The 24,594-nt window shown below is 41.7% G+C and overlaps 1 protein-coding gene across 1 annotated transcript in view; it reads right to left on the bottom strand.

Moving 5' to 3' along the window:
* Nucleotides 1-24,594, bottom strand: part of LOC133544296 (cadherin-22-like) — a 589,788-nt gene that overhangs the window by 85,810 nt on the left and 479,384 nt on the right. The window contains exon 11 of the mRNA XM_061889489.1: nt 9,444-9,565. Within this exon, the coding sequence (XP_061745473.1) occupies nt 9,444-9,565 (122 nt within the window). The remainder of the gene's footprint in view (nt 1-9,443; nt 9,566-24,594) is intronic.

Here is a 24,594-nt window from a genome sequence, read left to right as displayed (position 1 = left end):
AGAAAGTGCACAAATAAAACGTTAATTATTGCTCAGTTTGCTTAGCTGATTTGCTTTAACACTAAATATGGAAAAAGCAACACTTATACATGCAAAATCTTAATAGTGGTGGTAGCGGAGGGATTATATTGTAGCGTCCCGGAAGAGTTCATGCTGCAAAGGGATTCTGGTTATTTTGTTTATGTTGTGTTACGGTGCGGATGTTCTCCCGAAATGTGTTTGTCATTCTTGTGCGTCTTGGGTCCACAGTGTGGCGCATATTTGTAACAGTGTTAAAGTTGTTTATACGGCCACCCTTAGTGTGACCTGTATGGTTGTTGACCAAGTATGCCTTTCATTCACTCGTGTGTGTTTTACAAGCCGCATATATTATGTGATTAGGCCGGCACGCTGTTTGTATGGAGTAAAAGCGGACGTGACGACAGGTTGTCGAGAACGCTTTAAGGCACGCCCCCAATATTGTTGTCCGGGTGGAAATCGGTTGAAATTCGGGAGATACTCGAGAGGGACACTGAACTTCGGGAGTCTCCCGAGAAAATTGGGAGGGTTGGCAAGCATGAGTATTAGCGGTGAATGCGGCTGTATGATACCGGCGGGCCAGTACTAATGTTAATTTGATATTGCCTCAAGGGCCAAATTAATTTACACGGCGAGCAAAATTTGGCCCGCGGGCCAGAGTTTGACACCCTTGCTGTAGACACTTTCTTCATAGTGAAGTAGGAGTATCTTTTACAATGCTGGTGGGCAGCAGGAAGACAAATCCGTGCTTGATTAGGAGCTGAAGGTTAACGCGGGCTTCCTCCAAGGGGGAGGGCGGGGATGTCTGAAGAAGGTAAAGGGGAGGGGATTGGTAGTGTTTGATAAGAGTCCATGCGGACAGACCTGGGCCTCATTAAACATGTAAATGCAGCTTCCAGCATGGAGGCCCCCCCCACACTTTCAGGTTTTTAATTACCTTTTTGTTTTGAACATGTAACAGGGTCTGACGACTGTAGCCTGGGGCATTTTAAGTATGTGTGTTGAATGAAACACCCTTATAATCATTTATATGTAGGGACCGAATGTCCCTTTTGGACAGAGGACCCTATTGTATTTCTAAGGGTTTAAACTGTAATTGGACCCCCTTAACATGCTTCAAAACTCACCAAATTTTACACACACATCAGGACTGGCGAAAATTGCCATCTAGTAAAAAATCAAACCCAAAACTACAAAATTGGGCTCTAGCGCCCCCTAGGGAAAAACACAGACAAAACTGCTTGTAACCTCCGTTAAGTATGTCGTAGAGACATGAAACAAAAACCTCTATATAGGTCTGACTTAGACCTAGATTTCATTTACTGACCTCCTTCAGCAAAAATTAACAGGAAGTTGGCAAATATCCCTTCAAAACAAAAGTTTCCTAAAAAATGTAATTTTTGCCTCTTTGAGCTGTAATTCGACCCCCTTAACATGCTACAAAACTCGCAAAATTTTACACACACATCAGGACTGGCGAAAATTGCCATCTAATAAAAATCAAACCCAAAACTCAAAATTGCGCTCTAGCGCCCCCTAGGGAAAAACACAGAAAAAAGCTGCTTGTAACTTCCGTTAAGAATGTCGTAGAGCAACGAAACAAAAATCTCTATGTTGGTCTGACTTAGACCTAGATTTCATTTACTGACCTCCTTCAGCAAAAAATAACATAAAGTTGGCAAAAACCCCCTTCAAAACAAAGGTTTCCTAAAAAATGTAATTTTTGCCTCTTTGAGCTGTAATTTGACCCCCTTAACATGCTTCAAAACTCACCAAATTTAACACACACATCAGGACTGGCAAAAATTGCCATCTAATAAAAAAATCGACCCAAAACTCAAAATTGTGCTCTAGCGCCCCCTAGGGAAAAACACAGACAAAACTGCTTGTAACCTCCGTTAGGAATGTCGTAGAGCAACAAAACAAAAATCTCTATGTAGGTCTGACTTAGACCTAGATTTCATTTACTGACCTCCTTCATCAAAAATCAACAGGAAGTTGGCAAAAACCCCTTCAAAAGAAAAGTTTCCTAAAAAAAAAATCATTTTTGGATCTTTTTGCTGTAATTTGACCCCCTTAAAATGCTTCAAAACTCACCAAATTTTACACACACATCAGGACTGGCGAAAATTGCCATCTAATAAAAAAATCAAACCCAAAACTCAAAATTGCACTATAGCGCCCCCTAGGGAAAAACAGACGAAACTGCTTGTAACCTCCGTTAGGAATGTTGTAGAACAACGAAACAAAAATCTCTATGTAGGTCTGACTTAGACCTAGATTTCATTTACTGACCTCCTTCAGCAAAAATCAACAGGAAGTTGGCAAACACCCCTTCAAAACAAAAGTTTCCTAAAAAATGTAATTTTTGCCTCATTGAGCTATAATTTGACCCCCTTAACATGCTTCAAAACTCCCCAAATTTTACATACACATCAGGACTGGCGAAAATTGCCATCTAATAAAAAATCAAACCCAAAACTCAAAATTGCACCAAAGCGCCCCCTTGGGAAAAACAAAGACAAAACCGTTTGTAACGTCTGGTAGGAATGTCGTAGAGACATGAAACAAAAACCTCTATGTAGGTCTGACTTAGACCTAGATTTCATTTACTGACCTCCTTCATCAAAAATCAACAGGAAGTTGGCAAACACCCCTTCAAAACAAAAGTTTCCTAAAAAATATAATTTTTGCCTCTTTGAGCTGTAATTCGACCCCCTTAACATGCTTCAAAACTCACCAAATTTTACACACACATCAGGACTGGCGAAAATTGCCATCTAATAAAAAATCAAACCCAGAACTCAAAATTGCGCTCTAGCACCCCCTAGGGAAAAAACACAGACAAAACTGCTTGTAACCTCCGTTAGGAATGTCGTAGAGCAACGAAACAAAAATCTCTATGTAGGTCTGACTTAGACCTAGATTTCATTTACTGACCTCCTTCATCAAAAATCAACAGAAAGTTGGCAAAAACCCCTTCAAAACAAAGGTTTCCTAAAAAATTTAATTTTTGCCTCTTTGAGCTGTAATTTGACCCCCTTAACATGCTTCAAAACTCACCAAATTTTACACACACATCAGGACTGGCGAAAATTGCCATCTAATAAAAATCAAACCCAAAACTCAAAATTGCGCTCTAGCGCCCCCTGGGGAAAAACAGACGAAACTGCTTGTAACCTCTGTTAGAAATGTCGTAGAGACATGAAACAAAAACCTCTATGTAGGTCTGACTTAGACCTAGATTTCATTCACTGACCTCCTTCATCAAAAATCAACATTAAGTTGGCAAACACCCCTTCAAAAAAAAGTTTCCTAAAAAATATAATTTTTTAGTTTCCTAAAAAAATAATTTTTGCCTCTTTGAGCTGTATTTTGACCCCCTTAAAATGCTTCAAAACTCACCAAATTTTACACACACATCAGGACTGGCGAAAATTGCCATCTAATAAAAAATCAAACTCAAAACTCAAAATTGCGCTCTAGCGCCCCCTAGGGAAAAACACAGACAAAACTGCTTGTAACCTCCGTTAGAAATGTCGTAGAGACATGAAACAAAAATCTCTATGTAGGTCTGACTTACACCTATATTTCATTTACTGACCTCCTTCATCAAAAATCAACAGGAAGTTGGCTAACACCCCTTCAAAACAAAAGTTTCCTAAAAAATGTAATTTGTGCCTCTTTGAGCTGTAATTTGACCCCCTTAACATGCTTCAAAACTCACCAAATTTTACACACACACCAGGACTGGCGAACATTGCCAATTAATAAAAAAATCAAACCCAAAACTCAAAATTGCGCTCTAACGCCCCTAGAGAAAAACACAGACAAAACTGTTTGTAACTTCCGTTAGGAATGTCGTAGAGCAACAAAACAAAAATCTCTATGTAGGTCTGACTTAGACCTATATTTCATTTACTGACCTCCTTCAGCAAAAATTAACAGGAAGTTGGCAAACACCCCTTCAAAACAAGTTTCCTAAAAAATGAAATTTTTGCCTCATTGAGCTGTAATTTGACCCCCTAACATGCTTCCAAACTCACCAAATTTTACACACACATCAGGACTGGCGAAAATTGCCATCTAGTAAAAAATCAAACCCAAAACTCAAAATTGCGCCCTAGCGCCCCCTAGGGAAAAAACACAGACAAAACTGCTTGTAACCTCCGTTAAGTATGTCGTAGAGACATAAAACGAAAATCTCTATGTAGGTCTGACTTAGACCTAGATTTCATTTACTGACCTCCTCCATCAAAAATCAACAGGAAGTTGGCAAAAACCCCTTCAAAAGAAAAGTTTCCTAAAAAATAATAATATTTGCCTCTTTGAGCAAAATTTGACCCCCTTTACATGCTTCAAACTCACCAAATTTTACACACACATCAGGACTGGCGAAAATTGCCATCTAATAAAAAAATCAAACCCAAAACTCAAAATTGCACTATAGCGCCCCCTAGGGAAGAACAGACGAAACTGCTTGTAACCTCCGTTAGGAATGTCGTAGAGCAACGAAACAAAAACCTCTATGTAGGTCTGACTTAGACCTAGATTTCATCTACTGACCTCCTTCAGCAAAAATCAACAGGAAGTTGGCAAACACCCCTTCAAAACAAAAGTTTCATAAAAAATGTAATTTGTGCCTCTTTGAGCTGTAATTTGACCCCCTTAACATGCTTCAAAACTCACCAAATTTTACACACACATCAGGACTGGCAAAAATTGCCATCTAATAAAAAAATCAAACTCAAAACTCAAAATTGCGCTCTAGCGACCCCTAGGGAAAACACAGACAAAACTGCTTGTAACCTCCGTTAGGAATGTTGTAGAGACATGAAACAAAAACCTCTATGTAGGTCTGACTTAGACCTAGATTTAATTTTCTGACCTCCTTCATCAAAAATCAAAAGGAAGTTGGCAAACACCCCTTCAAAACAAAAGTTTCCTAAAAAATGTAATGTTTGCCTCTTTGAGCTGTAATTTGACCCCCTTAACATGCTTCAAAACTCACCAAATTTTACACACACATCAGGACTGGCGAAAATTGCCATCTAATAAAAAATCAAACCCAAAACTCAAAATTGCGCTCTAGCGCCCCCTAGGGAATAACACAGACAAAACTGCTTGTAACCTCCGTTAGGAATGTCGTAGAGACATGAAACAAAAACCTCTATGTAGGTCTGACTTCAACCTAGATTTCATTTACCGACCTCCTTCATCAAAAATCAACAGGAAGTTGGCAAACACCCCTTCAAAACAAAAGTTTCCTAAAAATTGTGATATTTTTGCCTCTTTGAGCTGTAATTTGACCCCCTTAACATGCTTCAAAACTCACCAAATTTTACACACACATCAGGACTGGCAAAAATTGCCATCTAATAAAAAAATCAAACCCAAAACTCAAAATTGCGCTCTAGCGCCCCCTAGGTAAAAACACAGACAAAACTGTTTGTAACGTCCGGTAGGAATGTCGTATAGACATGAAACAAAAACCTCTATGTAGGTCTGACTTAGACCTAGATTTCATTTACGGACCTCCTTCATCAAAAATCAACAGGAAGTTGGCAAACACCCCTTCAAAAGAAAAGTTTCCTAAAAAAATAATTTTTGCCTCTTTGAGCTGTATTTTGACCCCCTTAAAATGCTTCAAAAACTCACCAAATTTTACACACACATCAGGACTGGTGAAAATGGCCAACTAATAAAAAAAATCAAACCCAAAACTCAAAATTGCACTCTAGCGCCCCCTAGGGAATAACAGACAAAACTGCTTGTAACCTCCGTTAGGAATGTCGTAGAGCAACGAAACAAAAACCTCTATGTAGGTCTGACTTAGACCTAGATTTCATTCACTAACCTCCTTCAGCAAAAATTTACAGAAAGTTGGCAAACACCCCTTCAAAACAAGTTTCCAGAAAAAATGTAATTTTTGCCTCTTTGAGCTGTAATTTGACCCCCTTAACATGCTTCAAAACTCACCAAATTTTACACACACATCAGGACTGGCGAAAATTGCCATCTAATAAAAATCAAACCCAAAACTCAAAATTGCGCTCTAGCGCCCCCTAGGGAAAAACACAGACAAAACTGCTTGTAACGTCCGGTAGGATTGTCGTAGAGACATGAAACACAAACCTCTGTGTAGGTCTGACTTAGACCTAGATTTCATACACTGACCTCCTTCAGCAAGTTGGCAAACACCCTTTCAAAACAAAAGTTTCCTAAAAAAATAAAATGTTTGCCTCTTTGAGCTGTAATTTGAACTCTTAAAATGCTTCAAACCTTGCCAAACTGGACACACACATCAGGACTGGTGAAAATTGCGATCTTATAAAAAAAAAAAAAAAAACTCAAAATTACGCTCTAGCACCCCCTTGGAATAAAACACAGTCAAAACTGCTCCTAGGAAGAAAACATAGACAAAACTGCTTGTAACTTCCAATAGAAATGTTGTAGAGACATGAAACAAAACCTTCTATGTAGGTCTCACTTAGACCTACATTTCATTAATTGACATCTTTCGGAAAAAAATCAACAAAAAGTTGTCAATCACCCCTTTAAAACAAAAGTTTTGTAAAAACCCGGTACCTTTTTTCAAACATTATCTCCCCTGAGCGCGTTTGTTGTGTCGGCTTCAAACTCGCACAGGAAAGACATTGAACCCTTTTGATTAAAAGTTGCTCAAAGAGTTTTTCTAAATGCTCCGATTTTAATTTTACGAGCCTTCAAAGAACTGCTGCGCTGATTCAGCTGCGCTGCTGCCGTCTCAAGATGGCCGCATAAAAGCAGGAAGCACCAGCGTGACCACACAATGCAGAGAAGGTAGGTCCTTTGCGGGTAAAGATATGTTGACTGGGTGAAAGAAGGAGGCACCAGTTTGACTCCAGGATACAGAGAAGGTAGACAAGATGCAGGTAAAGCTATGTTGTCTGGGTGATGGCAGGAAGCACCAGCATGTATGGGTGAAAGGAGAAAAGCACCAGTGTGACCCCAGGATGCAGGGAAAGTAGGTAATGTGCAGGTAAAGATATGTTGAATGGGTAAAGGCAGGAAACACCTTCAAAAGTCGGTCCCGTCCATCGCTGCTTGCAGCTTTAATTCTATTTGCTATGTCATTGGTTGCTATGATTTGTTTTAAAACGGCTTGAACAATATTTTTTAAATACAGTCGAGCTGTTCTTAGTACACCACTTCAATATTATCTCTGTAAAGGCAATATTATACAGTATGCATGCATGCATCTTATGCATTCATTTTCTGACCAGTAAGCAGAAACAATTTTTCACTCTCTTTGTAAAGTGTTCACAGTTTTGCCGTAACCATTTTCTATACAACAAAAAGGAGGATTACCGCCAGATTCTTCAGGACAACCTAAAATTGTCAGCCCGGAGGATGGGTATTGGGCGCAGTTCGGTGTTCTGACAGGACGATGACCCAAAACACACGTGGCAAAGGAATGCTTAAATCAGGCAAGGCTAACCAAATATAAACATTAGTGTATGTATACTTTTGACCCAGCAGATTTGGTCAGATTTTAAGTAGACCCTGCTCGTCAGGGGATTTATATATATATATATATATATATATATATATATATATATATATATATATATATATATATATATATATATATATATATATATATATATAAAAAGCTACTTGTTCAACGAGTAGCTAAGCTACCGCCAAGCTACTGGAAAATGTTCTTAAGCTACGTAGCTTTGCAACATGTATCTTGTTACTGCCCATCACAATATATATATATATATATATGTATATTAAGTCGGGAAAAACACAGAAGCCTATATCATCCCAACAAGCCTGTTTCGCAGGTTTTCCCTACTCGTCAGGGGATTTTATACATATAAAAGTTTAAGTCTATATAGAAATGGAGGCCAACATTTGTGGTCAATTCTGCAAAACAGACTTGTAGGGATGATATATGCCTAATCCCCTGACGAGCAGAAAAACCTGTGAAACAGACTTGTAGGGATGATATAGCCTAATCCCCTGACAACCAGGGAAACCTGGGAAACAGACTTGTCGGGATGGTATAGCCTAATTCCCTGATGAGCAGGGAAACCTGTGAAACAGACTTGTAGGGATGATACAGCCTAATCCCCTGATGAGCAGGGAAACCTGTGAAACAGACTTGTAGGGATGATACAGCCTAATCCCCGGACGAGCAGGGAAATTTGTGAAACAGACATGTAGGGATGATATAGCCTAATCCCCTGACGAACAGGGAAACCTGCGAAACAGACTTGTAGGGATGATATAGCCTAATCCCCTGACGAGCAGGGAAACTTGTGAAACAGGCTTGTGGGGATGATAATGTATATTCCTCTCTACCCCGATATTGAGCACTGTATAATGATTTAACCACAGAAACCTCAACTATATATATATATATATATATATATATATATATATATATATACACATATATGTATTCAATATTTTTTTTCTGAAGAATCAGCTTTTAGGAAAACAAATTTAGAGACCATTTCTCTCTGTGCGTATATGTCAATTGTCAGCAGCTTTTTTTTTAAACTGTAACCTGTTTTGAAAACGTTTTGTTATATACATATTTTTTTTTTACAAATATCAAATTGTGAGAATCGGTTTGAACACATTTTAACGAGGTTATACATTTCTGCAATAACAAGTTCGCTCCATTAATTGCCTGCTTCCAATTTGGGCACCGTCCTCTTTGCCTTTTCAGTAAATAAGTAGCCTGTGTCAAAGTTAGTTGGTGACGAACCCCAAGGTGCAGAGAAAGAGGCAGGCATTGAGTAAGGAAACAAACTAAAAGAGCTAGCATGGGAGCTAGAAGATTACGAGCCTAGCGTGGAAGCTAGCAGGTATCGAGCAGGAAACAGAAGTTGTACTTGTAATATGAAAACAAACTGGAAGCAGGGAACAAAAAACAGTAAGCTACAAACATCTAACGAATATAGCTTACCGCTACGCTGCAATGACAAGACCAGTAGGAACGACAAGTAGAACTGATATTGACACGACACGACAGGAGCCACAATAGAATAATCCAGCCCAGACTGGATGGGAAGAAAGGTCTAAATATGAGTGGGCTGATTGACACCAGGTGTGGCCAGGTGCCGATCAGCCGCAGGTGAGGGGAAACAGCGCCCAGGGAGAAACACAGGAAACAAACAAAATAAGAGCACTGACCGGAAATACTACACACACACAGAGGAAACAAAGACAAATGCAGAGGAAAAAACTAAAACATAGCCAAACTGTCAGGGACAAGCCTGACACCCTGTCCTTAATTAGAGAATTTGAGTACTTGGAATTCAGGAGGAATCATTATATTTGTAAATGACTGTGAGCGTGTTGCAGTGATCTTAACTGAGTAAACACAAAAAAAATACAGTATATATGTATTGGTATACAAAAATTACCTGGCCTGGTTTGGCATCTTCACAAATGGAGGCTTCATAGGGCGTGGCCAATTCCGGGGGATTGTCGTTAACATCCAGTATACGAATATTCACTGCTGAATGTGACGCCATGGTGTGGTTATCTACACAGAGAGGGAACAAAATATGCAGTGGTTTATTTACAGTCTCATCCTGCCAGTAATCAGCAGTTGGCTTCAAATCAGTGCTGCTGTCTCCAAGAGGGTGACTTCATTTTGCAACTTAGTTAGGAGGTACCGTATTTTGTGTGTGCGTGTCTGTGGAGCAGCAGCATTGTCATGGCGCTGACATTGACAAAGGAGTGCAGAGGTGCCAGTGTGCTGACATTATAACAAGCGGGCGCGTACACCTTAACGGTGCACCATCATGGCGGTGACAGAAGAGAAGCTGGCTGCAGCAACAAAAATCGAAGTGTGCGTAAAACAAGTTCAAAGATTTATTTATCAAAGCAGCTGTTTTGTTCTGCTGGGTATATATGTGTGTGGGTGTGTATATATATATATATATGTGTGTGTGCGGAAAATTACAAGACTACTTCATCTCTACAGAACTGTTTCATGAGGGGTTCCCTCAATCATCAGGAGATTTTAATGTAAGCATTCACATACAATGGTTTATATAGGGCACAGAGTGGGTAGGTACAGGCAGGCGTAAGGGCGTGGTGATTGGCTCAGGTGTTACCTAGGAGGTATTTCCGTCTGTGGCGGCATGTTGAAATGATTTCACTGCGCTTGTTGAGGGATGGCAGGTCTGGATGATATATAATAAACAGTTTCTCTTTTAAGCATAGGTTGCATCTTTTATTACCACTGCAATTGTCTTTCAGGTTCCAAATGTGCTTGCTGAACCTCAAAGACAATAATGTTGAATATTCAATAACATGGCAAATTCTTGCATCCAGCACACCTTACAACAGTGGTAATAAAAGATGCAACCCCTCATGAAACAGTTCTGTAGAGATGAAGTAGTGTTGTGATTTTTCCCACACCTACATATTGCGCTCTACCACGGTATCGAACACTATATATATATATATATATATATTTATATATATATATATATATATATATATATATATATATATATATATATATATATATATATTGTGTGGATTGTGCTGAAAATTGTAATTTTCCTGAAGGAACTCTCCTGACGGAATAAATAAAGTACTATCTAATCTAATCTAATCTATATATATATATATATATATATATATATATATATATATATATATATATATATATATATATATATATATATATATATATATATATATATACATATATATATATATATATATGTCTTGATTGGATTATCCGGAGAATAGTGCTCGATACCGTGGTAGAGCGCAATATGTAGGTGTGGGAAAAAATCACAAGACTACTTCATCTCTACAGATCTGTTTCATGAGGGGTTCCCTCAATCATCAGGAGATTTTAATGGAAGCATTCACATACAATGGTTTATATAGAGCACAGAGTGGGTGGGTACAAGCAGGCGTAGGGTGTGGTGATTGGCTCATGTGTTACCTAGGAGGTTTTTCCGTCTATGGCGGCATGTTGAAATGATTTAACTGCGCTATTTGAGGGATGATAGATCTGGATGATATATAATAAACAGTTTCTCTTTCAAGCATAGGTTGCATCTTTTATTACCACTGTTGTAAGGTGTGCTGGATGCAAGAATTTGCCATGTTATTGAATATTCAACATTATTGTCTTTGAGGTTCCAAATGTGTTTGCTGAGTTCTGTAGAATTCTGCAAAGTCTGGTTTCAAAAGGAGGCGTTGTGATTATTCCATCTTGTTTTGAACGCTCCTTCGGTTAATCCTACGTACGTGTCGGATGTGTTAATGTCCTTGCGTATTACCTTTGCTTGGTAAACGACTGATGTCTGTAAGCACCTTCCGTTGAGAGGGCAATCAGGTTTCTTGCGACAGTTACATTCATTATTGGTTTCAGAGTCGTTTAGTCTGGGGGTAGGCAGAACTTTTGCAAATGCTTTATTGTGGTTTGAAATGATTTGTTGCATGTTATTCATACAGCTGTAGCTCAATTTAATGTTGTTCTTGTTGAATATTTTTCTTAGGGTGTTGCCTTTGGGGAAGTGTTTGTCGATCAGAGTGAGGAACTTGGGGCCGATGTTGGTTGAGACGTCTTTGCTGAATGGCGGATTGTACCAGATGATGTTGTTTCGTTTTCTGCTCTTTTTTGGTTGGTTTCCTGGGGTGGGTTCATAGGTGAGGGTGAAGTTGTATCCGCTTTCATCAAGTGCTTTCTGGTACGGGGGGGTTGCTTGGTCGAATTCAGCTTTGCTGGATGACAGCATCGATAGCCTTTTATTAATTCCGGTAGGTATTCTTTTCGTGGTGGTGGGTGGGTGGTTGCTGTCATGGTGCACGTATTGGAGTGTTGTGTTGGGTTTCGTGAATGGTTGGTAGCTGTTATTTCTCAGGTTGAAAGTGACGTCGAGGAAGTTGACGGTTTGCTTGTTGGCTTCAATCGTGATCCGTAGGCCGTTTTCTTTGAAGATTTGGCATATGCGCTTCTTGGTGTTCTCGCTGCTCCTTGGCGAGGCGCGGCACACTGCCAGTCCATCATCACGGTAAATACCAAGGTTCAGGTTGAGGCTAGCAAGCTGGGAGAGGAGGAAACTCCCAACGAGTTCGCACGTTTCTGCTCCGTCAAAACTCCCCATAGTAACGTCAAATGTTGAATTGTTCTTTTTTTGCCATGGTGTACTGTTGTGGATGAGTATGGAGTTCTTTGCGTGGATGATGATGTTTCTTTCGTTGCCTGTGATTGAGTCGTAGTCCGAGGCGAAGTTTAGTGCTTGGGTCAGTAGGTCTTGCGTGATGGAAGGGTAACATTCTTCGATGTCGAAGGAGATAAAGTTGTGTTGTTGTTTGTCTTGGATGTTGTTGAACCATTTGATTACTGCTGCTGTATTTCTCCATTGGTTGAGTGGTGTTTTGTCCTTGATTTTTGCGTTGATTCTGTCCAGGATTATTTTGGTGATTTTTCCTATTTCGGATTTAGTTGGGTTTATTAGTCGGCATGTTGGGTTATTTGCGAAGTTGGGTTTGTAGTCCTTCAATGTGATGAAGGCTTCTTTGTTGGCTGTGGCGTCCACCCTGTCCTCAATGTCCAGTTCGGTTGCGATCCGCTTGTTTTCCAGGTGGATGTTCTGTAAAGTGTTGGGTTGCGCTTTTTTGTATGATTTGGTGATGCTTTTGTCCAGTAAAGAGTTATGTTCTGGTATGTCCATTCTGTAGAAGTTTGTGGTTTTATCGGCGGCTATGATGAGGTTGCTTACTGGACGATGATTGAGGGAACCCCTCATGAAACGGATCTGTAGAGATGAAGTAGTCTTGTGATTTTTTCCCACACCTACATATATATATATATATATATATATATATATATATATATATATATATATATATATATATATATATATATATATATATATATATATATACATATACACACATATATACATTTAAATATACATCTATATACATTAGTTCAGGAAAAAACACAGAGGCTATATCATCCCTACAAGTCTGTTTCGCAGGTTTTATAAATCAAGTCAATAATAAAATCCCCTGAAGAGCAGGGAAACCTGCTTGTAGGGAGGCTATAGAACTTCAAGTTCATATGTGAGTCAAGGCAGGGGGCCAAATACTTTTGGCAATATGGTGTATTATGTAGACCACTGGTCCCCAACCACCAGGCCGTGGCCGCAGAATAATTTTCTTATTCATTTTTATTTAAAAAAAAAAATATATATATATATGTATATTTTTATTATTATTTTTTTTATTTTATTAAATCAACATAATAAAATCAATATACACTTACAATTAGTGCACCAACCACCAAAACCTCAATTTTTCATGAGAAAAACATCCCTTTTTCATGACAAAGAAAAAAAACAACAAAAAAAAAAAAATATATATATATATATATATATATATATATATATATATATATATATATATATATATGTATATATATATATTTTTTTTTAAATTACTATTATTATTTTTTTATTAAATCAACATTAAAAACACGATATACACTTACAATTAGTGCACCAACCAGCAAAACCTCCATTTTTCATGACAAAAACGTCCCTTTCTCATGACAAAGAAAAAAAATTAAATAAAAAAAAAAAAAATAAATAAAATATATACATATATATATATATATATATATTTTTATTATTAAATCAACATAAAAAACAAAATATACACTTATAATTAGTGCACCAACCACCAAAACCTCCATTTTTCATTAGAAAAATGTCCCTTTTTTATGACAAAGGAAAAAAAAAAATATATATATATATATATATATATATATATATATATATATGTATATATATATATTTTTTTTCATTATTTTTTTTAATTTATTAAATCAACATAAAAAACACAATATACACTTACAATTAATGCACCAACCACCAAAACCTCAATTTTTCATGACAAAAACGTCCCTTTTTCATGACAAAGAAAAAAATAAACATAAAATAAATAAAAGGATCCCCCCCACCCCGGGCCGCGGGACAAATTATTAAGCGTCGACCGGTCCGCGGATACAAAAAGGTTGGGGACCACTGATGTAAGCAACAAAAAAGTGTTTTAAATGTAGAAAAAAAAAGCAAAATATACCTTTAATAAGCTTAACTGCACATGTGAGGGGTGTGAGCATGATTTATAATTAGTTCATTCTAAAGCTACTTCAAATTAGTTTGGCATCTGACTGCATCTTGATGTGTCTAATTTCCTCATCAAACATGATGTACAGTCCAGGCCCGAAGACGGCGTAATTATTGTAAGTCTGCGTGCGTGTCGAAGACAATTCCAGGTTGGCGATGGAAAGGGAGTGAGAGAACATTACGTTTAAATGAGAGTCGTGTTGGCTCCAGGTGTTGGCCTGATATCTTGTCTAATTAGAGGGCATTAAATGAATAATTCCGCCGCCCGCCACTCAGCGCACGTATCTGAGTGTCATCGAACTATAACAGAAAATATGTAGTGTCAATAAGCAACTGACAATAGGGGGGGGGGGGGTGTTGATGATTAAAAAAAGTGAATTGATGTCAAGTGTTGTAATTGCTTGAATTCAGCTGCAATTAGTTGCTCTGATCCTGAATAAAAGGCTCCTTTTCTTATTTTCTAAAGTGTTATTTATTAACAATCCGGCTAAATCGCTACATAAACCACAAAGAAACTAACATGTAAGCTTTTGACAAGAAGAAGAAAGTTTGATCATATTACGCCTCCACTGGCTCAGCAGCACAGGCTTCCTGTGCACTTAAGATGTGACTTAAAGGTTTTACTACTTAAGTATAAAATACTACACGGTCTAGCTCCATCCTATTGTACCATATGTTCATCCATCCATCCATCCATCCATCCATCCATCCATCCATCCATCCATCCATTCATCCATCCACCGTCTTCCGCTTATCCGAGGTTGGTTCGCGGGGTCAGCAGCCCAAGCAGGGAAGCCCAGACTTCCCCATCCCCAGCCACTTCGTCCAGCTCCTCCCGAGGCGTTCCCAGGCCAGCTGGGAGACATAGTCTTCCCAACGTGTCCTGGGTATTCCCCGATGCCCGAAACATATATATGTTTTTTGCCTTTTGGTCCGGGACCAGAGGGGTTAGTGCAGGGGTAGGGAGCCTATGGCTCGCGAGCCAGATGTGGCTCTTTTGATGACTGCATCTGGCTCTTGGATAAATCTGAGCTGACATTGCTTAACACGATAAATATATGAATAATTCCACTTGTGTTAAAAATAACGTTCAAAATATAAAACATTGTCATGCATTTTTATGTTCAAGAAGTTGGTAAGAAGTCATTTATTTATTACTGGTTAGGGTGGGGCTTGCCCTCCAGGGGGTTCTTCAGACCACCAAGCACTGACAATAAGTCTCTCAGTTGCTTTCAAGCAATTGTCTTTTTCTCTTTCGTTCTCGCTCGCTGCTCTGGTTTCTAGCCCCAAGGCCGTCCCTCCTCCTGGCTGCTGCTCATAACATAGCGACAGGTGATCAAATAAAAAGGCCCAGGTGGGCCTTCTACGCACCTGTCGCTGATTTCGAGGCCGGTACTGGCAACATCCCGCTTCACTGCAGGCTCGCGGGCCACGCCCCCTCCACAGTTAGCTTCAGAATAACAATTTTATTACAAAGAATAAGAAATGTTGGTCTTTCTTAAAAATGCACACGTTTTGTTGTGTTCAGTGTAAAAAAAAAATATCATATGGCTCTTACGGAAATACATTTGAAAATATTTGGCTTCTTGGCCCTCTCAGCCGAAAAGGTTCCCGACCCCTGGGTTAGTGCATCTGCCTCACAATACCAAGGTCCTGCAGTCCTGGGTTCAATCCCAGGCTCGGGATCTTTCTGTGTGGAGTTTGCATGTTCTCCCCGTGACTGCGTGGGTTCCCTCCGGGTACTCCGGCTTCCTCCCACCTCCAAAGACATGCACCTGGGGATAGGTTGATTGGCAACACTAAATTGGCCCTAGTGTGTGAATGTGAGTGTGAATGTTGTCCGTCTATCTGTGTTGGCCATGCGATGAGGTGGCGACTTGTCCAGGGTGTACCCCACCTTCCGCCCGATTGTAGCTGAAATAGGCGCCAGCGCCCCCCTCGACCTCAAAAGGGAATAAGCGGTAGAAAATGGATGGATGGTCCGGGACCCTTTGGGACTGTGTGACAAGGGGTGGCACTTTCGTGACCTCTGTGGTGCTTTTTTTTGTGGACTTCTGGATCCTTTTGGCCATGGAGACCAGCTGCTGGGTGTCTGCCACACCGGAGTCGGTTTGGAGGGACTGGAGGAGATGCGGATGAGGGGACAGGGCTGCAGAGCTAGCACTGAGAGCTGGGACGGAGAGGCTTCGCGGTGTCTTGGCTGGGTGAGCAGGTGTCGGACACCTCAGTCTCCTTGGACGTATCCTCGCTCATCCATGCGGACTGGACACTGGCCGAGAGTGGAGTTGGCTGTCTTGGTTGCTTTGTTGGGTCTGCTCCTGTCTCTGGCCATGCTCCCTCCACCCCAGCGGACGATGGCGTGGAAAACCCCAGAGGCCACCACAGTGGATATGTTTCTTTTACTTTTTATTCATAGCTGTATGTAGAAGTGTCTGGTTGTATCTGCTGCTTTAATGTCTTTAATGTCCTCTGTGTTATTTGATGTTTGATGTTTCCCTCTTACACACATGTAAGAGGGATGTGTACTATGGCGATGAGTGGTTTTATTCCCTTGGCCTCAGTCTGCACCCCCTCTCCAGGGCCCAGGCTATGACCGATTTTTTTATTTTATTTTAATCTTCTAACTTTTTTCTATTTTTTTAGTCAGCCACCGATTGTGCAAGTTCTCCCGCTTAAAATTAAGAAAGAGGTCTGTAATGTTCATCATAGCTACATTTCAACTGTGAGAGACAGAATGTGAAAAAAAATATCCAGGAATTCACATTGTAGGAATTTTAAAGAATGTATTAGTAAATCATGGTGGAGAATAAGTATTTGGTCAACCATTCAAAGCTCTCACTGATGGAAGGAGGTTTTGGCTCAAAATCTCACAATACATGGCCCCATTCATTCTTTCCTTAACACGGATCAATCATCCTGTCCCCTTAGCAGAAAAACAGCCCCAAAGCATGATGTTTCCACCCCCATGCTTCACAGTAGGTATGGTGTTCTTGGGAAGCAAATGAGTTTTCTTCTTCATCCAAACACAACTAGTTGATTTTATACCAAAACGTTCTATTTTGGTTTCATCTGACCACATGAAATTATCCCATGTGCTCTCTGGCAAACTTCAGACAAGCCTGGACATGCACTGGCTTTAGCAGGGGGACACATCTGGCACTGCAGGATTTGATTCCCTGTCTTACACACATCCCTCTTACACACATGTAAGAGGGATGTGTACTATGGCTATGAGTTGTTTTATTCCCTTGGCCTCAGTCTGCAACCCCTCTCCAGGGCCCAGGCTAAGACCGATTTTTTTAATTTAATTTTAATCTTCTACCCCCCCCCCCCCCCCCCCCCCTTGCTTACCTGAATCTCATAATGTTTGTTTGATCTTGAATGGGATTGTGCTTAAAATTTTCCTGAAGGAACTCTCCTGACGGAATAAATAAAGTACAGTCTAATCTAATCTAACCTAATCTAATCTAATCACCTCCCTGGGGAGGCGTTCAGGTGGCATCCTGACCCGATGCCCAAACCACCTCATCTGGCTCCTCTCGATGTGGAGGAGCAGCGGCTTTACTTTGAGTTCCTCCCGGATGGCAGAGCTTCTCACCCTATCTCTAAGGGAGAGCCCCGCCACCCGACGGAGGAAACTCATTTCGGCCGCTTGTACCCGTGATCTTGTCCTTTGGGTCATAACGCAAAGCTCATGACCATAGGTGAGGATGGGAACGTTGATCGACCTGTAAATTGTGAGCTTTGCCTTCCGGCTCAGCTCCTTCTTCACCACAACGGATCGATACAGCGTCCGCATTACTGAAGACGCCGCACCGATCCACCTGTCGATCTCACAGTCCACTCTTCCCTCACTCGTGAACGAGCCCTACTATCATACACCTACGATTTCGGAGGTGGGGTGGTGGGGGCGTGGTTGAGAGGGGAGGAGTATATTTACAGCTGTTGTGTGCAGTTGTGCACTGCACTCTCTAAAAGCCGTAGATGTTATTGTCACATAAGCATCAATCAATCAATCAATGTTTATTTATATAGCCCCAAATCACAAATGTCTCAAAGGACTGCACAAATCATTACGACTACGCCATCCTCGGAAGAACCCACAAAAGGGCAAGGAAAACTCACACCCAGTGGGCAGGGAGAATTCACATCCAGTGGGACGCCAGTGACAATGCTGACTATGAGAAACCTTGGAGAGGACTTCAGATGTGGGCAACCCCCCCCCCCCCCCTCTAGGGGACCGAAAGCAATGGATGTCGAGCGGGTCTAACATGATACTGTAAAAGTTCAATCTATAGTGGCTCCAACACAGCCGCGAGAGTTCAGTTCAAGCGGATCCAAAACAGCAGCGAGAGTCCCGTCCACAGGAAACCCTCTCAAGCGGAGGCGGATCAGCAGCGTAGATTGATTGATCGATTGAAACTTTTATTAGTAGATTGCAGAGTACAGTACATATTCCGTACAATTGACCACTAAATGGTAACACCCGAATAAGTTTTTCAACAAATCAAGGTACAAAAATCTACCATCAGCATAATACAGTCATCACACAAGTTAATCATCATAGTATATACATTGAATTATTTACATTATTTATAATCCAGGGGATGGGATGAGGAGCTTTAGTTGATATCAGTACTTCAGTCATCAACAGAGAAATGGACATTGAAACAGTGTAGGTCTTACTTAGTAGGATATGTACAGCGATCAGAGAACATAGTGAGTTCAGATAGTATAAAAACAACTATATACATTAGAAATACGTTCGATTATTTACATTAGGTTATTGACAATCCGGGGGGATGGGATGTGAATGGAAAAGGGTATTAGTAAAGGGTTGAAGTTGCCTTGAGGTGTTGTGGTGCATGTACAGTAGATGGCAGTATTGTCCCTGTTTAAGAGTGTCACAACATTGCTGTTTACGGCAGACGAAAACGTGACTGCTGTTGTTGTATGTTGTTACCACGCTGGGAGGACGTTAATGAAACTGCCTAACGATAAACCCACATAAGAAACCAAGAACTCGCCCTCGATCATTCGACAGTTATAACGTCATTGGGCAGACAAGCCGTTATATTGTGGGAAAGTGGACGTGAAAACAGGCTGTCGACACGTCACTCAGGTCCGCCTGAATTTCAGGAAAGAATTTGTCCGGGAGGTTTTTCGGGAGTGGCGCTGAATTTCGGGAGTCTCCCGGAAAAATACGGGAGGGTTGGCAAGTATGTCGACTACACAGTGTGGTTAGTAGCGGACCTGGCGCAGCAGTCATGGGTCATCATTGTGAATTATTATCAAACTGTTTAACTTAATGGGCGAACCTGAAAGAACTTCTCACTGCAACAAAATGTCATTCTTATCTGTACTGTAAAGTTCAAGTTTGAATGACAATAAAAGGAAGTCTAAGTGTAAGTTTAAGTCTAAAGTGTATAGAAATGTAGATAGAGAGTGTGTGTGTGTGTGTGTGTGCTGTGTTCCAATGTGAGTCCACATTGTGATCAAGGAGCGTCCCGGTAGCCGACGAGAAGGCCGTCCCGGCACTAATAGCATAATCCTTACATCAATGCAGCCTTTTTAATGGGCCGCATTGTGGGCCGAGCGGGAACCAGAACAGAAAGGCAGAGAGCTCCGCCGGGCGGCAGATATCGTTTGCGTTCCGCTAATTTTGTCTCCTCATTATGTGGCTGAGCCCCGATGGGAAAAAAAAAAAAAAACGGCAATCATCTAACGTTACACATTTTTTTTTACATTTCAATTTCCAGAGCTGCAAAAAAAAAACAACAGATGAAACAATGGGAGAATTTCCCAAAAGGGGACCCGTGTGGACCGAGCGGCGCCGTTCTAAATGTGTCTTCTGAAGGAGGGACGGGAGGGAGAGGAAGAAAAGGATCGTGCGACATTGTTGGCACGCTCGCCAGCTGTTGACAATGTTCTTCGCCGTGCTGGAGGTCTCGGAGGAGGCACATTATTCTCCCACGACGTTGGCAAAGGCGAATAAAGGATGCGCACGCCTGTCTTGCACGTGTGCCCGCCGCCATTAACTATTGCGAGGTCGTGATGGCAAACGTGATTCTTTTTCAAGTTAAAAGTACCACTGATAGTCACACACACACGCAAGGTGTGGTGAAATGAGCTTCTGCATTTGACCCATCCAGTGGTTCCACCCCCTGGGGAGTTAAGGGGAGTAGTGAGCAGCAGCGGTGGTCGCGCCTGGGAATCATTTTTGGTGATTTAACCCCCAATTCCAACTATTGATGCTCAAGTTAAAAAGTTAAAGTACCCATGATTGTCACACACACAATAGGTGTGGCAAATTTATTCTCTGCATTTGACCCATCCCCTGGGAGGTGAGGGGAGCAGTGAGCAGCTGCGGTGGTCGCGCCTGGGAATCATTTTTGGTGATTTAACCCCCAATTCCAACTCTTGATGCCAAAGTTAAATAGTTAAAGTACCCATGATTGTCACACAAACACTAGAAGTGGCGAATTTCTTCTCTGCATTTGACCCATTCCCTGGGAGGAGAGGGGAGCAGTGAGCAGCAGCGTTGGTCGCGCCTGGGAATCATTTTTGGTGATTTAACCCCCAATTCCAACTCTTGATGCCAAAGTTAAATAGTTAAAGTACCCATTATTGTCACACAAACACTAGAAGTGGCAAATTTCTTCTCTGCATTTGAAGTTAAAAAGTTAAAGTACCCACCAGTTCGCCATCCATCCTCCCTTGACTTTTGTTCCTGTGCTCTTTGCGGTTCGACTGGAAGCTGTCCATAAGGAGGGGGGTACTGTTACGGCTCAGACTCCTGCCAAGGCCGCTCATCTGTCTGTGCGCGCCTCGGCACACGCCCACGGCCGCGCACATCCAGGGACGAGCCGCGCGCGTCTGCCCTGCAGTAGCCGCCAGCTGCAATCATTCACCAGCAATCATCACTTCGCCGGTAATGAAGGCGCTGCCTTCATGAGCCTGGACAACCTGGCTTGCCGGCGCCGGAGTATAGTCTTCTGTACCTTTCTCTTCCCGTGTTCCCCTGTGATCACCTGTTGTTTCCCTTTCCTCCCGGACTGCCTTTTGGATCCGCTTGGACATGGATCTTGTCTCTTCGCTCCTGCCCTACAGACTTCCGTGTTACTTTGCTCGCCACAACTTTTGGTAACACACACCTCAGCTAATCACACACATAGCCTCACCCCACATACACATTTGGATCTCGTTCACACCCCATTTCTTTACTTTGTATTCTGTTGATTGATTATTATATATATAGTTAATACATTTAATAAATCTATAGAGCTACATCGTCCTCTAGTGTCTGTTGCTGTCACCTTCCCATGTTAAACCATAACAATATAAGTTCAAAAGGATTCGCAAATCATTCTATTCCTTGTCTATGTACGTTTTGCACAACATGCCAACGTCGCTGGTTTGGGGTTTTGTAAATGAAATGTATTCTAGGAAGAATGGCTGTTATAATAAATGTGCAATATACGTAGATACAAAACAGCCCCAAGTCCAACAATTACCAGTGCTTGCACAAATGCTAAGTGATTCCCTTCTGTGAACGCTCGAGCAAATGTTTAGCTGCCTACACGTACGGTAATGACTGTCACCCATTACCATGACAATATTGCGAGAGGAACCGGGACAAATAGTTTTGCCACTATCAAGATTGAACAGCAACTGGGGACACGGACAACAGCTCCACTTTGAAACACGTGTCACAAACAACCTATAAAGTCCAGATGAATCTGATAAGCCAACAGAAAAGGGCTAAATTAAACATTGGGGCTCACTGGCCTACACAGTGGTACCTCTATGTAGTCCGAACTTGTATCAGAATGAGATCTGAATCAGAATAAGTAATAAAATGAGCTGTAACTGAGCTGTTAGATCTGGTTCTTGTTCATGTGGCTTATGGCCGCGGGGAAAAAAACTGTTCAGGTGGCCGGAGGTGAGGGTCTGGATCACACTTGCCAACCTTGAGACCTCCGAATTCGGGGGGTTGGGTGGGTGAGGGGGGATGTAAATTCTAGCGTCCCAAAATAGTTAATTCTGCTAGGGGTTCTGGGTATTTGTTCTGTTGTGTTTATGTCGTGTTACAGTGCGGATGTTCTCCCGAAATGTGTTTGTCATACTTTTCTCAAATTTTGCCCGTGCCACATAAGATATGTTTTGAATGCTGAAGTGGATTTACTTAATACTAAATGCGCCGGAAAATAGACCGTTTTGTACACTATTGAAAGTGTTCAATATCAGGGGTGTGCACGTGTGTTTCTGTATAGTGTTTACAGTATTTTGAGAGGTGAAGTCGTACTAAGTAGGACATCACTGAAGCATACTTGCCAACATTGAGACCTCCGAATTCGGGAGATGAAGGGGGGTGGGCGGGGTTGAGGTTGAAGGCGGCGGGAGCTAGCGGGGCGTGTATATTGTAGCAGAGAGTAAGTGCTGCAAGGGATTCTGGATATTTGCGCTGTTGTGTTTATGTCGTGTTACGGTGCGGATGTTCTCCCGATATGTGTTTTTCATTCTTGTTTGGTGTGGGTTCACAGTGTGGCGCATATGTGTAACAGTGTTAAAGTTGTTTATACGGCAACCCTCAGCGTGACCTGTATGACTGTTGACGAAGTATGCTTGGCATTCACTTATGTGTGTCTGTAAAAGCCGCATTTATTATATGACAAGGTTAACACGCTGTTTGTAGGTAAAGCAGACGTGACAACTTGTTGCATTGATTGATTGATTGATTGATTGATTGAAACTTTTATTAGTAGATTGCACAGTACAGTACAAATTTCGTCCAATTGACCACTAAATGGTAACATCCGAATAAGTTTTTCAACTTTTTTAAGTCGGGGACCACGTTAATCAATTCATGGTAGAGGACATCAAAGGCAGTGCCTTAAAGGCATGCCCCCAATATTGTTGTCTGGGTGGAAATTGGGAAAATTCGGGAGAATGGTCGCCCCGGCAGATTTTCGGGAGGGGCACTGAAATTTGGGAGTCTGCCGAAAAAATTGTGAGTGTTGGCAAGTGTGGTCTGGATGGACCAGAGTCTCCTGCCTGAGGGAGAATAGTTTGTATCCAGAGTGAGATGAGTCAGCTGTGATCCGAGCCACACGCCTCCTGGTCCCGGAGGAGAACAGGTCCTGTAGGAATGGGAGATTGCAGCCAATAACCTTCTCAGCAGCATGCAGTCGATGTTTGTCCCGGACTGCGGCGCCGGGGAACCGTAGGGTGATGGAGGAGGTGAGGCAGGACTTGATGATGGCCAGGTAGAACTGCACCCAGCATCTCGATCTGAACCTTAAGTTTCCTCAGCTGCCGCAGGAATTACATCCTCTGCTGGGTCTTCTTGATGAAGGACCTAAAGGGTCGGCTCCCACTTGAGGTCCTGGGTGATGGTGGTGCCCAAGATACGGAAGGAGTCCACGATGGAGACCGGGGTGGGAGAGTCATTCAAGGTGGGGCGGAGATTGTGGGGCTGTGACTTTCCTGGAGTCCATGATCATCTCCACTGTCTTCTGGGCGGTTGTTGAGGCTGCACTAGGACGCCGACCGGTCCAATTCTCTCCTGTAGGCAGACTCATCGGCAGCCGAGACCAATGAGGGTAGTGTCATCCGCAAACTTGAGCAGCTTTACGGACTGGTGGCTGGAGGTGCAGCAGTTTGTATACAGGGAGAAGAGCCATGAGGAGTACCAGTCTTCGTGGTTCGACTGTCCGAGACAATCTTCCCCCACCCGCACGTGCTGTCTTCGGTCCGTCAGGAAGTCCTTTGAGTGGAAGTGTGCGACATGATTGAGTCCTCTCTGGCATTTTGAGGTGCATGACAGCGGAGAACGAGAAGAGTTTAGTCCATTTAATCTCGCAGCAATGACCTCCTGATTCAATTTGTGGCGAGGACAGTCGGGACGGATTACAAAAGCTGCTTCTAACCCTTGTTGCAGCAGTCATAGGCTCACTGATTTTATTCATTTATTTATTATTTTTGTTTCCTTAAAGGGGAACTGCACTTTTTTTGGGAGTTTTGACTCTGTATGAGAGACAAGACGACAAAAGGTTTTTGTTTTTTCACATTTTTAAATATAAAAATCGCTTGTTTTAGGTAGTTATCAATGCAGCGAATGGGAGAAATCATTTCTACCTCTAAATAATTTTTAAAAATTCCAAGATAGCGCTGCCGGAGTGGCTGCTGGTGGCAAGAGCTTTTTGCTCTTGTGACGTCCTTTTGTGTTCCTGATGTTTCCCTCTTGTTTTCATGCGTTTTGTTTTTGCCTTTTAGTTCGGGACCGTTCGGGACTTTGGAACAAGGGGTGGTACTTTTGTGACTTCTGCTTTTTTTTAACTTCTGGATCTGCCTCCCGGTGTTATGATCCGCTACCCGGATCATTCCATATTCTTGTTCTGTTCCAGTT

This window comes from Nerophis ophidion, linkage group LG02 (assembly GCF_033978795.1).
Source record: "Nerophis ophidion isolate RoL-2023_Sa linkage group LG02, RoL_Noph_v1.0, whole genome shotgun sequence".
NCBI lineage: Eukaryota > Metazoa > Chordata > Actinopteri > Syngnathiformes > Syngnathidae > Nerophis > Nerophis ophidion.
Note: the sequence above shows the minus strand (reverse complement) of the source record. Positions and strands in the feature narration are given on the sequence as shown.